Consider the following 16,598-nt stretch of genomic DNA (forward strand, 5'->3'; position numbering starts at 1 on the left):
TTACCTCCAATTAACCACCAGGAAACCAGAAGTGGGAAGTGGCACTGTGACTCAAGGGGTAGGGCAGTAGCCTTGACCTGAAGAGCTCAGGGACAATGCCTAGGCCCACAACTGACAAAAAATAAAAGAGAAAAGAAAGGAAAAACAACAACAACAAAAACAAGCTGAGCGAGGCCACTGGATCACACACATAGGGTAGAGGGCTGGGTGTGAGGATCACCTGTGCCCAGAAGTCAGAGACCAGCCTGGGCACCACAGCAAGACCCTGGCTCCCAAACACAGCAGATTGATTGGAAGGAAAGTAGTTGAGTGGTACAGACTATAGCAGAGGTTGTGAAGTGGTATGAGTGGTGGAGTGCCAACACTGCTTCTGCTGTATTTGTTAGGTACAGCAAGCTTTTCTTGACAGTGCATTCATTTATGTTCAGATTTTTTTTTTCCAATCGTGGGAGTTCAACTCTAGGCCTGGATGCTGTCCCTCAGTTCTTCAGCTCAAAGCTACCTCTTGAGCCACAGGGCCACTTTCTGTTTTCTGGTGGTTAATTGGAGATAAGAGTCACAGGGACTTTAGTGCCTGGGGTAGCTTTGAACCAAGATCCTCAGATCACAGCCTCCTAAGTAGGCTAGGATTACAGGTGTGCGCCACCACTCCTGGCTTTGTGCTCACATTTCTTGGTACCTAGAACACCTAGTTTTCTTCTTTTCTGCTGAGAAAACTCCTATTCATCTTTTGAACCCAGCTGTAATGATAGTTCTGTGTCAGTTTATAACTGATATTTCTACCAAAGGCTCTTCAGGATCAAGGACTGGGTTTTCGTGTTGCCTCCAGCACCACACAAGCAGGGCACTTGGCACATACTTGTTCCCCAGTGGGGCACCCATTCTTCTTGGTTGAGGGGTTGCAGATGTGGATGGGTCAGATTCATTGGGCCTTTATGTGAGAGATACTTTTTAAGTTTCTGTCTTTGAATAATCTTGGTGGTACTGAGATTTGAACTCAGGGTGCTCGAACTCTTCTTCACCCAAGTCCTTTTTTGCTTTAGTTACTTTTCCAAATAGGACCTCTCAGATTTGTTTGAGCCAGCTTGGACCATGATTTTCCTGAGTATTTAAGCTTCCTGCCAGGTTAGAGTAACAGATAGGCTCCCACCTACTCAGATTTCTTGGTTGAGATGTGGTCATAAGAGCTTTTTGCCAAGGTTGGCCATTCTTTTTTTTGGTCATGGGGCTTGAACTCTGGGACTGGGTGCTGTCCCTGAGCTCTTCAGCTCAAGGCTACCGCCCTACCCCCGGCCACAGCCCCACTTCCCCTTTTCTAGTGATTAACTGGAGATAAGAGTAACTCTTGGCTTTGTATTGCCTGGGCTGACTTTGAACCGCGATCTTCAGATCTCATCCTCCTAAGGTTGGCCATTCTTGAACTTCTAGCTGCCTGATCTGATCTCTACCTCCGAATAGCTGGGATTGTAGGTGCCAGGTGTAAGCTGCTGCACCAGCCTAAACATTTGCTCTGACTTTTTTTCTTTTCTTTTTTTTGGTTGGTCATGAGGCTGGAACTCTGAGCCTGGACACTGCCCCTGAGCTCTTCAGTTCAAGGCTACTGCTGTACCCCTTGAGCCACAGTTCTACTTCAGTCTCCTGGTCTTTAGTGCCTGGGCTGGCTTTGAACCTCCATCCTCAGATCTCAGCCTCCTGAGTATCCAGGATTGTAGACAAGAGCCACTGCGCCTGGCTTGCTTTTTTTTTTTTTTTTTGGCCACGCCCAGGGCTTGACCTCAGGGCCTGAGCACTGCCCTTGGGCTTTCTCAAGGCTAGCACTCTACCATTTGAATCACAAGCACCACTTCTGGCTTTTTCTGTATATATAGTACCAAGGAATTGAACCCAGGGCTTCGTGTGTGCTAAGCAAGCACTCTATCACTAGACTATGCCCCCGGTCCCCCTTTTTTTGTTTGTAATTGATTACTTTTAGTGTGTTTCTTTTTTCAGTTTTGTGATTGTTTTGTCTTACTACTAAATGCTGGCTGTATGCCCCTAGGTCTGACCGACTTGGTCCTGCTCAGGGAAACTCCACTTAGGACAAATGGTACTTTCTGGATAGGCCCAGGAACACAGAAGATTGGGGTATGTTTCTTCTTGGACACTGAACACAGCAGGCTCATGAGCACTTCCCATTCCCACCTTGCTGGCCTCCAGTTCTAGGGGGCAGCGGCCTCTCCTAAGCCCAGACTTCAGTCACTCTGAAAAACTGTTCTTGGGCTTGGCATCTGCTTTATCTGAAATTTGCCAAATTCCGTGATTTAGTATTTGGGAGGGGGGGATGTATGTGTTTGCAGCTTTTGTATCTTCTTGCCCTCGATCCAGTCTTTTTGCTTCCCACACATCAGTCAGATGCTAGGATTGAAGAATCCATTGAAAACCATGGAGAAATTGAACTCTCTAATACTTCATGTCTGTTTTCATAGGCATTTCAAATTTGCATGCACAATTTATAAACTAGTAATTTTACCAGTTCTAATCATCTCCCTTGTGCCTGGAAACTCACCAAGAATAAATGAGAATGAAGACGATGCTAAAAACACCCAGGTACTGTCACCTATGGTCTTTGTGATGGGTCCTGTCCACTTGAGTTAGAGTTGTCCCTATACTAAGTCAGCACACCAATAACAGGAGAGAATGCTGACCAGTGTGGATGCAGGCAGCACTTTTTCAAGTTTGGGCTGTTGGGTTTTGAAAAGTTGCATGAGTCCTGATTGTCTGACTCATCACTCTGGCTTGGTTGTGGTGGTGAGGGTGGGTTGGAAGGAGATGGTCCTTGCGGATTGGAAACCGCAGGTGGAATCCAGAGGCGCCCAGCCAGGGCTGCCAGCCATATTCCTTAATGTAAGGTCATTTTTTTGAACTTTGCACTTCTGGCAGCACGTTGGCCACACCTCTGCTATGTGCTGACCTGCTCTTCACCCTTACTCTGGCCTCCAGCCTTGACTCTTCCAGCCAGCTGTTAATGACTTCATGTGACACTCTCCCCGCCCTGGGCACCACCGTACATTCACTTATGTGTGGTCACATTGAAGAACCACAGCTGTAGTTTAACAGGCCACAATGGCAATGAGCTGGGCTGAGAAGAGAACTGAACATGTCTCCCAAATTCTGTGTGATGCTGCTGTGGCTGTTCCCACAGCATTTGTTGACTGCATTTCTGTGCTCTTGGTCTGCCACCCAGCCCTGCTTGGCAGGCTCACTGGCATGACAGAACTTGCATCTCGTGGCGGCCAGCTTTCTGGGACTTGGTCTCTTGATCTTGGGTTCCTCCTGTGCTGTTGTCGTAACCTCAGAAGAAACTGCCCCTGCTTCTGCCGCAGGTGTCCCTCCACTGCCCTCAGCCCTCCTGGACCCACTGTGCTGCTCACCTGTTGTCAGACCCTCAGACTGAGTCTCTTCTCCCTCTTTGGATAGAGTTAAGATGTGTGCTGGGCCTATGTGTGTGGTGTGCCAGTCCTTGGACTTGAACTCAGGGCCTGGGAGCCATCCCTGAGCTTTTTTTTTTTTTTTTTTTCTCAAGACTGCCACTCTGCTACTTGAACCATTGTTCCATTTTTGGCTTCAAACTGAGATCTTCAGATCTCAGCCTCCTGAGTAGCTAGGACTACACACACTCGCACCCGGTGAATAATGTGTGCTGGTCTTTTATTTACACTGAGAGTGATACCCAGTCTTACCCTTCATCCTGCTAAGCTCATGGGAGACTCCCTGGCCCACCCAAGCAGTTGACTGGACACTTGACACTTGGCAGTTGGGAGGTGTTTGGCTAATCGTGGATAAACTCCCCTAGTGGTTCTTCCAGCCTGGGGCAACACCAGTGCTGTGGATTTCCACCCTGGAGAGGAGGGAGACCAGAAGCTTTCCTCAGACCATCAGTACATTTCCCTCTCAAGCAGTTTCTTAACTCTGCGTTCTTGTTGTGTGCCTTCGGGAAACAGCTCAAAGCCCCTTTATTATTATTATTATTATTATTATTATTATTATTATTATTTCTTTGCTAGTTCTAGGGCTTGAACTCAGGGCCTGGGCACTGTCCTGGTGTTTGCTCGAGGCTAGTGCTCTACCCTTGAGCCCCAGCACCACTTCCAGCCTTTTCTGTGTATGTGGTACAGAGGAATTGAGCTCAGAGCTTTGTGCACGCTAGGTGAGCACTCTACCACTAGGCCAACCTCCTGGCCCCTTTATTATTATTGTAAGACTAGGTCTCTACACAGCTCAGGCTGTCTTCCACCTCCTGATCCTCCTGCTGCTGTCTCCGGAAGGGGAGTACAAGCGGGAGCCACGATGCTGCCTCCTGTGCCCGGGTTTATGTCATTGACCACAGCTGCCACTTCCTGCATGCCACCGTTATGTGTTGTGACCATCCTTGACCCCATGAGAAGACCTTGGCAATGGGACAGGAAGGAAGCTGGGAGGTTTTTGTTAGAAATGATCAGGGACTGCATTTTGTCCCCAGGACCAACCTGGTGGGAACTGGTTACTCACTGCATGTCTTTTGCAGGCTTCTGTCATGTCTATGGGACGGGTCTGGTTATTCTGGAAGGCAGGATAGGGTTGCTGTCTTAGAACCTCAGTATGATGGATCATTTTGGATTTCTGGCAGACCCACCAGGGGCCTCTTTAGGCAAGAGCTTTGTTCACAGTTTCTGGTGCTGTAGAGGAGTGGCTATGGCAGAAAACTGAGGTTAAGGCCATTTTCTAAACCTGTCTGAGCTTTAGAAATTATCAGAGACTTGGGGCTTCCTTAGAGGGTATGCATGCATTGCCCAGGCTAGGGCTACATCTTTAATAAGGAGTGCCTGGTGGTTCTGATGACTTAGAGGCCAGAGGAACCCATAGCTAGGATGTCTCTTGTGTCCACAAGCCTATGGCTGTCCTCACAGCCTTTCCCTCCCCTCTGAGGTATCACTGAACTCTCATACACACACAGCAGTGGGCTTCAGCGCAGGAAAAAGCTGGACTTCTGTAGTCAGGTGTCCATGACAGGAGTGAGGACCTGAAGGATGTCTTTGCAGTTGAGTCTTTGTCTGAGTGCAGCTGACTCCCAGGGTTGTCACCAACTCTCTCTGTCTTCTCGCTCTATCCCAGGAGCTCCCAGCTCACTGTGGCCCAGCTAAGGCTGCCATGGCATTCCTACCCAGGGCTGTAGCCCCAGGGTCTCCCTACCTGCCATTCCTTTCTGATTTGTGTGCTGCACAGGCACCCCCTGGAATTGTAGCAGCCCTGACTTCACCTCTGGGGACTGTTTCCTTTTGGGGGGGGGTTAAGTGATGGGGCTTGAACTCTGGACACTGTCCCTGAGCTCTTTCAGCTCAACCCTAGTGCTTTACCACTTGAGGCACAGTGCCACTTCTGATTTTCTGATGGTTACTTAGAGATAAGAGTTTCACCGACTTTCATGCCTCGTCTGGCTCTGAACCACGATCCACAGATCTCAACCTCCTGGATAGCTAGGATTACAGGTGTGAGCCACCAGCGCCTGGCTTTGTTTCCTTTTCTTAACTGAGGTAATGAAGGGAGGGCAACTGGCATATAGGGAGTGGCAAATAAGGTGTGTTTAATTTGGATCTTGTTGTGCTCTCCAGGCTGGCCTCAGTCTTCGTGATTCTCCTGCCTCAGCCTCCAGAGTGGCTCTGGGTACCACCATGCCCAGATCTGTTTGCACAATTATGTTGCTATCTTATTAGTTTTGTTGTTACAAGAAGGAGAGAGTGTTTTCCATGGAGAATCATGTGGAGTGTTGATGAAATGTGGTGATGTAATCTTGAACACAGTGAACATATTAATTACAGATTCCCTGGAGGGAGACCATGGAGCCCGGGCATCCAGAACAAGAGCATTACACCCAGAAGCCCGGCCGCTCTCTGAGTAATGATGGAGTCAGGAGAAATCAGTCTGGGCTTCACATACCAAAAAGGAGGATGCCGTCTCAGCATCTGGGGGATATGGCTAAACATGTTCTCTAAGCAGAAGTGGGGTAGATAGCTTTGAGCCCGTGATACTTAAAAAGAAAAATTAAAAATACCTAAGGGTTGGAACTGGGAAAAGAATAGCAAAATCCACCCACAGAAAGGAGGAGGGTGGACTCGGGGCCATGGTTCTCTGGTTCCCTGTGTATGCTTGCACCCCCTCCCTCCCTCCCTGCTCCCACTGCTACCCTAGAACCACATCCAACACAGAACTGTCCCATCTCCTGTCCTGTGCTGGGCCCCCATCTCCTGCAAGCCCTCCTTTGTGCTGACCTGGTCAGTGTGTGTTCCTACCCCTTTATACAGATAGCTTCTAGGGTTACACAGTTATGCCATCCAGTGGCTGGATTCGCTCTGGGCACTGTGTGTAGAATGTGACTATGGGTCTGTCCCTACCCCTTACCTGTGATGATTCTGCCCCTTCATGGAATGGGTACCTGAGTCATGGGTCAGTGTATCATTGCCCTGCCCTGTAGGGAATGCTCTCCCTATGTAGAACACGGTTCCAGGATTGCTTGCTTTCTGTCACTATGGTGTCTGTAGCATTTGTCTGCAGAGGTCACCTTACCTTTTTTTTTTTTTTTTTTTTTCCAGTCCTGGGCCTTGAACTCAGGACCTGAGTACTGTCCTTGGGCTTTCTCAAGGCTAGAGCTCTACCACTTGAGCCACAGCACCACTTCTGGCTTTTTTTTTTTCTATGTATGTAGCACATACATAGAACCCAGGTCTTCATGCATGCTAGGCAAGCACTCTACTCTTAGGCCAAACTCCTGGCCCCAAGGTCACCTTACTTTTAATGTCCATGAGTGTGAAGGAATGTGCCCACATTCCCAGAGCAGCCTTGCTCAGCTGCTGCCTTCCTCTGCTGTGTGTTAACTCACTTCTGGAAACAAATTATAGGATAGTGACTGCCAAGAAGCCTATCCTCAGTCAGCATCACCGGGCACCACTCGTCTCTTCTCCTGGGGCCACCCCATCCAGGCAGACATGGCAGTGGACAGGCTGGGAGGCCCGTCTTTTTCTAGCCATTCCAATAGCCCAGTGCCTCTGAGCTATTTGCACTGGCACCATACCGCCTCATCCCTCCATCATGCCCTGGCACTTTTCCCCTATTAAGGTCAGCTGCCCAGCCTGCTGCCCAAGCCGGAGTGTGGATGCATTTCCTTGCCATTGTCTCTTGAGCTTCTCTGATTCTTCCTAACCTTGCTACTGTCCCTTCTGTCCCTGTGTGTTCCTGCTGCCTTTCCTGATGCTTGAGGTATCAAGGGCCTTTCTTACACCACTACTGTCCCACCATCCTGACTCCCTACTTTATCCAAGCTAGTGGCTAGATGGTTCTGCCCAGGCCTCTCCCCTGCACACCCTCAGGGCCCCTCAGATGTGATGGCAGACACCGAGAGCTGTTCCTCCTGCCCTCCACGACAGTCCAGCCAGGGTTTCTGCAGGTGTCCCAGATTCAAGCCTGTTTTGGAGGCCCTCTTCCTCACCTTTCAGCCTGTCCTTTGAGTTCCACCTTCCTGACACTTCAGAATCTGAACTCTCCCCTCTTATCTGTCACCTCTGCCCCAAACTACGGCCATGAGCTGTCACTGCTGGGCAGAAGAGGACACTGATCAGGGTCCTGCAGATAAAACCACAGGTCCTCATCTGTGCCATTTCTTCCCTCCCAGCCTCTCCCTGAGTTCATTTCTCCCTGAGTCCATCTCCCTGCTCACTGTCACCCTCTTTGCTATACCAGGGTCATGGAGCACTGTGAGCTCTGCCCGCGGTTGTGGTCCTCAAATCAATTGCACAGCAGCTGTGATTTCTTCCCATCTGTGAAGAAACAACTTTGGGGATTTCCTAATGCACGGTGTTAAGCACTGACCCATCCTCATCCCTGGCCCTGCTTACTTGTGTTCCAAAGCTCTTCTCACTCTCCAACACCCCAGAGGCTGCACACGCGCAAGGGGCTTCTGCCTGCCCCTGCACCATGTCTCCATCAGGGCAAAGTCTGGAGAGAGCACAGTCAGTCCCACCTTGGGAGTATGCCAGGCTCTGCTGGACGGCACCTGGCATGGTGAGCTAGAGCTGGTCCAGTGTCCCAATGGAGCATGATATGGGCCTCCAGAAATGGCCCATCCATGACTAGCAGTGCAGCACCTGTCCAGCAGTGTGGGCCTCACATACTGCACAGGAGTGAGGCTGGGGCTGCTCAGCCGAGCTGGAACCTGAGGCAGAAGGCCTCAGGACTGGGCACCAGAGCCAAGGTGGCAGAGAGGGCCCACAGGACTGGGCCAGGCACTGTGCTTCTCTAGGCGGTTGTGAGAACTGTGTTCTGTAGCAGCAAGAGTCTTTTTCCTTTCTCTCTAAAAAACAGGTTTAGGTACAGATTCTCTTTCTAGTTGTGCGTCCTCTGGCCTGAGCCACTGGGGTAGGCCTGAGCAGGAAGAAGAGGAGAGAAAACCTGCTGGCACTCCTGAGGAGCTTCTGCTCAGGTCCAGAGGTGAGCCAGGACATACTGGCCTGTATATTGCTGGCTTTGCCCTCTGGGGAAGAACAGTCTTAGACGAGAAGCGCGTTGTAGATCTCCCTTTCTGCAAGTTTTGGTATTTGAAGACACTACTCTGCAGCAGGAGCTCCAAAGAGCAGCTTTATTGTCCATGCAGAGGTGTGAGCCCCCTGAAACCTGGGCACCTCCATGGTTGGGTATGGAACTGGCCACTAGCCAAAGGACCCTGCTAGCCCTCATCGTGCCCACCTGGAGGCCTCTTCACACAGGAACCATGCTTGCCAACTCACTGTCCCTCTGAAGCTGCGTAGCCTAGACTCGCCCTCTTTGGGTGCCGCGTGAATCAGCCCACCTTCCTCCTTGGCTGTGGCCGATGCACCCTGGCACACCAGCCCCACCCATCCTTCCCAGTCCATGCTACAGGAAGAACATTGAAGACCTGCTGAAATACTCCCCAGATATTGAACAAGTACCCTTGCTTTCCTGGACTCTCAGCTGAAGCCGAGACCACCCAGGATACCCACCTCCTGTTTCCACTGCCATGATGCTACTGGAGCTGTAGTCAAGATTTACTTGTAGTCTGGGAGTGTGGCCTGGTGGTAGAGTGCTTGCCTACCATGCACGAAGCCCTGGGTTCAATTCCTCGGTATCACATACACAGGAAAAAGCCAAAATGGTACTGTAGCTCAAGTGGTAGAGTGCCGGCCTTGAGAAAGTTCAAAGACAGTGCTCAGGCTCTAAGTTCAAGCCTCAGGATTGGCAAAGAAAAAAAGATTTGGCTGGGAGCGTGGCCTAGTGGTAGATTGCTTGCCTTGCATGCACAAAGACCCAGGTTTGATTCCTTGGTACTACATACATAGAAAAAACCAGAAATGATGCTATGGCTCCTTGAGAAAGCCCAAGGACAGTGCTCAGGCCCTGAGTTCAAAGCCCAGGACTGGCCAAAAAAAAACAACAAAAAAAACGTTTACTTGACTTCCCTGAGCTCCCTGATTCATGGATGCAATGTTGCCAGGCAGACTTTGCACTGCCTCTCACTCTACAGTTCTCCCAGGCATACAGGAACCACCATTCAGCTCCACCTGGGGCTTGGCCATCGCTCCTGCTTCTAACAGTCTGTTACTATCTTTAGAAACTCGTCATCTTTACTCCATTGTGCATTAATTGCCAAAAATAATCCTGACTAGCGAACTTAATTAGATTCCTGTGCCAGGAATTCCTTGGTCCCACTCCACAACACAGGTCCCGGTGATAGGACCCGGAGGAGCAGCCAGTGTCTGGGAGCCTGCCCTCACCTGTGTCTTAAAATAACCTCTTGCCATAACCAAAGGTGGGATGTGAGAACTAAGCTAAACTTACTATCATTTGCTTAATATAAGAGGCTGGCGCCCACACTTGCCAGTTGGGCTAAATTTAGAAATGGGGGCATCTTGGATCCCCGCCTCTGAGTAGGCAGCAGCCGCCCGCTTCGGGCTGCTTGCCGCTGCTGGGCGGCCTCGGGAAAGGAGAATGAAGCCGCTATTTCTAATGCCATCAGCGTGTTGTCAATACTTGGAAGGAAGAGAAAAACAAAACAAAACCTGTAAGCAGTTAAATGTTAGATTCAAAAATATCTTTGGTACCCAATCTTTATCTACATGCTAGCAGCCAACCAAATCTTTTTTCCCCCTCCCATAATTCCAGAAGTGAGTACAGTCTCCGAAGACAGCAAATCTACAATTTTGTTGTCATCTTTTAAATTACTGATCTTGGGAAGTAAGGACAGCTCACAGTAAACTGCAATTTGCTCAAGTTGTTTTTTCAACGTTGGCGCGCACTTGTACCTAAATGGAAACAGTGAGGGGGTTTTCTGTGGGCACCGAGAAGAGGCATTTTAGACAAGCTTATTCATGGGCAGGCAGGAAAGCAAGGTAGACTGGTAGCTCCTTTGGGTGGCAGCATGCCACTAGAAAGGCAGCTTTGAACTAAGCACAGGACTGTTCTGTTTTGAGAAAATTTAACTCACGTCACTTGATACTTCATGTTTTTTCAGTCGTGGATGGGGCATTTGTGATAGAAAGTTTTATAGGCAAGCACTTCCTGATGGCATGAGAGCCACTCCTGCACTGGCCTCTTGATCTCATTTTCTGTGACAGGTGACAAGCATGAACAGCACATGTTCAGGCTTGCTTCTCCCTGGCAACAGTGAAAAGGGGACTTTACTCAATGTTTGATTGTCATTAACCTGTAATTAATTGACTGAGATCAATTCCCTTTTTTTTTTTTTTGGTGCTACTGGAGTTTGTACTCCTGCTCTACTGCTGAGCCATGCCCTGTTTTTCACTGGTTACTTTTTTTTTTGGCCAATCCTGGGCACTGCTCTTGGGCTTTCTCAAGGCTAGCACTCTACCACTTGAGCCATAGCACCACTTCCACTTCCTGCTTTTTCATGTGGTAGCAAGGAATCAAACCCCAGGGCTCCATGAATGCTAGGCAAGCACTCTACCACTAGGCCACACTCCTGGCCCTCACTGGTTACTTTTGAGATAGGGTCTGGTATCCGGCATAGACACACGTGCCAGCACAATGTACTGCTTTGGGGATCCTGTCACTGCTGGAGTGACAGTATGAACAAACATACCCTACTTCTCTCTGTTGAGGTGAAGGCTCCACAACCTGTCTCCATCTGAGGATTGCCTGAAACTGCAGACTACCTCCTCTCAGCCTTGCATGTAGTTCAGGATGAGAGACACACACCATGTGCCCAGCCGAATCAAAAAGAAGTCTTGTGAACTTTTCTGCCAATGATTTAGCTTCCATATAGAAGTGAGAGCATGTGATATTTGTTGCTCTGGGTCTGGCTTATTCTACTTCACATAATACTCTCCAGTTCCATCTAAGTTGCTCCAAATGACAGGATCTCATTCTTTGTTATGCTTGACTAGTATTCCACTATGTGTAGTTGTCATTTATTTCTTCATTTTTTTTTAATCTTTGGTTGGTTGTGAGGCTTGAACTCTGGGCCTATGTGCTGTCCCTGAGCTCTTCAGCTCAAGGCTACACCCTACCTCTTGAGTCACAGCACCACTTCCCGTTTTCTAGTGGTTAACTGGAGATAAGAGTCTCATGGTGTTTAGTGCCCAGGCTGTCTGAACTGCGATCCTCAGATCTCAGCCTCCTGAGTAGCTAGGATTACAGGTGTGAGCCGGCCAGGGGCTTTTTTGTTTTTTGCTTGTGGTTGGCCTTAAACTGTGATCCTCCTATGTATGCCGTAGAGTAGCTAGATGTGTGTCAGTCACCACACCCATATTTGTTGAGATGGAATCTCAACCAATCTCTGCCTCTTGAAATACCTGGGATTCCAGGTAGGAGCCACAGTACTCAGCCAGTGTTTTTGTAGTGGGTACACTAACTTACATTCCTATCATACAGTGTCTTCAACATTTCTGTGTCAAATGATATAGACTTGTCTATTTGTGATATTTAAAAAAAAGGGGGGGGGGAGCCAGGCACTGATGGCGCATGCCTGTCATCCTAGCTACTCAGGAGGCTGAGATCTGAGGATCACAGTTTAGAGCCAGCCAGCCTTTGTAGAAACGTCCACTTGAGACTTACCTCTAATTAACCACCCAAAAACTGGAAGTGGAGCTGTGGCTCAAACTGCTAGCCTTGAGCAGAAGAGGTCAGCAACAGTGCTAAGTCCCTGAGTTCAAGCCCCACAGCAGATCCCCAAAAATGATGTCTGTCTGTATGCATTTAGGAACATTTTAGATTTTGGCTCAGGAAAACTGCTCAGCCTGTGTGTCAGTTCTGGAACATTCCATCACCTGGGAAAGAAGCCCTGTTCCCCTTAGCCACTCCACTCCCTGTCCCTTGCCCTAGCGGGTCCTGGGGTGGCCCTCACAGCTCATGGTCATTAGTGTCTGGCTTCTTCCCTGGTGTGGCATGGCTGTTCCACGGTGGATAGATATGGACGTTTCCATTGTTTGGCTTTGATGGTCAGAGAAATCTGTATGCAGATTTCTGCCTCCTGTGTTTTCCTATTGCTCTTGGGCATTTCTGTCCATGATGTGGGCTGTCAAGGCCCAGAGGCGCCTTTCCTTGTTCCACCAGGTGGAAGGCCTGAGTGCTACATCCTGTGGCCAAGAAGCGACTGCTTGTAGCCCTGCAGTGAGTGTCATTGGGAAGCTCCCTGGCAGAAAGGGGTGTCTGGGAAGGATAGCACAAGGGCTGTCACTGGCCAGGGACCTATAGTGTTAGTGGGGCCATGTTCAGAAGCTCCTCAGAGAGGAAAATTTCAAATGAGAGCCCTAGTGCATCACCCTCTAGTGTGGTACACTCTGGCTGCAGCCCCGGCTGGTGTGAGGGGGCTCTTTTCCAGGATGTGAAGTAGGCCTCTGCTCTCCAGTCTCACCTGCCACATGCCCCTTTTCTCCACAGGTGTCACCATGAAGCTCATGGATGAGGTGGCCGGGATCGTGGCTGCACGCCACTGCAAGACCAACATAGTGACTGCCTCTGTGGATGCCATTAATTTCCATGACAAGATCCGGAAAGGTACAAACTCTCCTGATGAAGATGAGGGAGTGGCCCTGGTGATGCCAGGTCCCTGGCACCCACACACTTTGTGCTCAGCCTGGTGTCCACTGGGGTGCCACAGGAAACAAGGCAGTGCTTTTTGCTTAGTCTTTATGAGTATGTTGCACAGCTAGTATTTATTGGCTTAATTTTTCAATTGGAAAATTTGAAACATTGGCTTGATGTCTGTCTTTACCCTCCTGAAGTCCAGCATGGCCTCCTCTTAAATAGGCAGAGCTGTCTATAGGTCTCCTGTGCACAGTTGGTCCCAGCAGGCACCTTTACTTCATTTTGTGCCCCGGGCAGCAGCTGGTACCAAGAAGCCCGTGAGCACTCACTCCTCGACAACCCTGATCACTTTGTCTTGTTATTGGGGGGTTCCCAGGGGAGAAATCCAGCCCTGAGAACTTGGGCCTCCACCACTGTGGTTTTCACAGTGTGGAATAATCTTCCAGCTCAGGAGGCTGTGCCTCAGCAGCGTGGGGGTGTGGATCACACCACTCATTCGAAATTGCTCACCCCCCAGATGTACAGCAAATGGCTCCCCTCAATATGTGGTTGTTCTGTGCAAGGCCATGACCCTGATAGCAGCCAGGCCTGTGAGGTACAGGTAGAACATAGAGTTCAAAGTCCAGGGTCAACTCTGGAACCTCACACAGCATGGAAACTGTGCTGAGGAGCTGTGGGGTGAGGCCAGCCCCCTGCCATTGGAGGGTACAAAAGGAAGAAAGGGAGCCAGGAACCAGTGCCTAGAATCCTGCCACTAAGGAGGTGAGATCTGAGGATCGTAGTAAAGCCAGGCTGGGCACTAAAGTCCATGAGACTCTTATCTCCCAATTAACCACCAGAAAACCGGAAGTGGCACTGTGGCTCAAGTGGTATAGTGCTAACCTTGAGCTGAAGAGCTCAGTGACAGTGCCCAGACCCAGAGTTCAAGTCCTACAACTAACCAAAAAAAAAGGTAGGGGGGAGCTCAGTACTCTTTAGAGCCAGGCCCAGAGTGGCACATTGAGATCCTTGTGAGCTGGTGTGGGTCCTCCAGGGCCCACGCAGCTGGTCTCTGATGATCTCCTGGCGAGCTGGTATGAGTCTTCTGGGGCTTATACAGCTGGCCTGGTGCAGCTGCTGCCACACAGGCAATTGACTGCTGCTTGCTGGGTAGAAGTACCCAAGACTGAGATTGTGGAGTACCCCGAGTTCCATTAAGAGCAGGGTAGCCTGTGCTTAGCTATGGTGGCTGAGGCTTTGGGGTGGGGTGGGGACAGGACAGACTGCGACATGACTCACCTCTGCTCTCTAGGATCCTTTCCTAACTGACCATGCATGTTGGCAGCATAGACTACAGTGTCATTTCCGAATTGGCTCTGATTTGTCCTCGGGGTATCTAGTAGCTTGGGTGCTTTGTGTTATGTGGCAGGATCCTTTGGGAAAGAATCTCTCCCAATGGTGGTGTGGTGTGATTCCACACCTCTTTCTAGAACAACTGCCTGGGGAAATCACTGTGATTTGGGCAACGCTGTCGAATACAGATCCAGACCCACGGGGAGAAAGCACTTAGTTTCTGTGGAACTTGCTTTGCTTGGTTGTCTGCATGTGACCTTAGGACTACCAAGAGAAAGAGACTTGCCTAAGCAACAGCCAGAAACCACCTTGAAGGAGCTCATTTCTAGAATCCCTGACCTCTGCTGGATGCCCCATATGTACTGAGAAGGGTGTTGCACAGAGCCTGGTTGCTGACCTGGTCATAGTGGTCAGGACAGCTAAAGAGCTCAAAGGAGAGTCCTATCCCCTGCTCTCAGTGGCAGCCACAGCCTTGACCTCTGCACCGCCGGCCTGGGGACCCCTGAGAGACATTTGGGGAACACAGACATTGTTGATGTTTTCCTAGGTGGCATCTTGTTTTGAATATGAGGGAATTTGGGCCAGACTGAAATAGCAGTTGTAGAGTCTGACCTACTTCTGTGCCCATGTCCTCAGGCCCTTAGATGCTGTCACACCTTGTTTGTTGTCTTTAGAAGAGTGTCACTGTGGGTCAGGAGCAGTGTTGGCACAGGAGCCTGCCGAAGCATGGCCAGAGAGCTGGATCTCTGTCCACGTGACTCAGGGTATATCCGCTGTCCCAAGTGGGGTTGTGGCATTTTATCTTGAGTGTTTCAGGACACAGGGCACTGCCGTCTTAGACCAGTGCATACTCTTTTTTTGTTCTTGTGAGGCATAGGGCATGAACAGCCTGGTCACTGTCTCAAGGCTACTGCCCTACCCTTGAGCCACAGCCCCATTCCCCATTTTCTAGATGTTAATTGGAGATAAAGTTTCAGGTCCTTTTGTGCCTGAGCTGGCTTTGAACCTTCGTCCTCAGATCTCAGCCTCCTGAGGATTACAGGCGTGAGCCGCCGCACCCAGCTCCATGCATACTATTCTTATAGAAAGGTGCAGAGAGTCCCTTGAGCCCTCCTTGGCTCTAAGTTTCTGATGACACGTAGGTTCTGTGTCAGCAGTTGCTGAGAGAGTCTTGGCATCTCAGTTCTCTCTCTCTCTCTCTCTCTCTCTCTCTCTCTCTCTCTCTCTCTCTCTCTCTCTCTCTCTCTGTCTATATACATTTTTTTTTTTTTTGCCAGTCCTGGGCTTGAGCTCAGGGCCTGAGCACTGTCCTTGGACTTTCTCAAGGCTAGAGCTCTACCACTTGAGCCTCAGCACCACTTCTGGCTTTTTTCTATGTATGTGGTACCGAGGAATCGAACCCAGGTCTTCGTGCATGCTAGGCAAGTACTCAACCACTAGGCCAAACTCCCGGCCCTCAGTTCTCTATATTTTGAGATCACCTTAAGCCCCCATGCTCTGGTGCCTCTGGGGACACTGTCCCTGTCTAGTCTTCTTCTCCCACATATACAGCTGTATCATAGATAAGGCTTCCAGGACTGACCTGCCAGTACCCCACCAGAGGTGTGACACATCACAGTATCCAGGGTAAGGTGCCATTAGCAGAGCCTAAAGGACTGTTGCCTGCCCCATCCCTTGCATTGTGATATGCCTGCAGCCTGAAGGAAGAGGGTTAGTCCCCAGGGGCCACTGCACAGGCTGGACAGAAACAGGTTCAGTTCTGGTTCTGAGGGCCCAGAACTCTGAAACCAAGGTGTTATCAGGGGCATACCTCTCCAGGTCTAATGAAGACCCACCCTGCATCTTCCCACTCCTGATATTCCTTGGCTTGCCTGGCCTGTGGTCACAGCACATCAACCCCTGACTACCAGGTCACAGACCTTCTCGTTGAGTCTGATTTTTTTTTTTCATTTTCTTTTTTTGTTTTGCAAGTCCTAGGGGTTGGACTCAGGGCTTGAACACTGTCCTTGGGTTCTCTCAAGGCTAGTGCTCTACCACTTGAGCTACAGCACCACTTGCAGCTTGCGTGTGTGTGTGTGTGTGTGTGTGTGTGTGACCAAGGAATCACCCCAGGGCTTCTTGCATACTAGGCAAGCACTCTACTGCTAGGCCATATTCCTGGTCCTCATTAGAAGGAATGCTTAGAAGTTGGGGTCCAC

General features: G+C 49.8%; 1 protein-coding gene across 2 annotated transcripts in view; it reads left to right on the forward strand.

The window, feature by feature from the left end:
- Acot7 (acyl-CoA thioesterase 7) overlaps positions 1-16,598 on the forward strand; it is an 85,296-nt gene that overhangs the window by 50,600 nt on the left and 18,098 nt on the right. For both annotated transcript variants that reach the window (XM_090335949.1, XM_090335948.1), the window contains one exon: positions 12,922-13,038. In XM_090335949.1, coding sequence (XP_090192075.1) covers positions 12,922-13,038 — 117 coding nt within the window. The remainder of the gene's footprint in view (positions 1-12,921; positions 13,039-16,598) is intronic.

The sequence above is a fragment of the Megascapheus bottae genome, chromosome 6 (genome assembly GCF_031878675.1).
Source record: "Megascapheus bottae isolate mThoBot1 chromosome 6, mThoBot2.hap1, whole genome shotgun sequence".
Taxonomy (NCBI): Eukaryota; Metazoa; Chordata; class Mammalia; order Rodentia; family Geomyidae; genus Megascapheus; species Megascapheus bottae.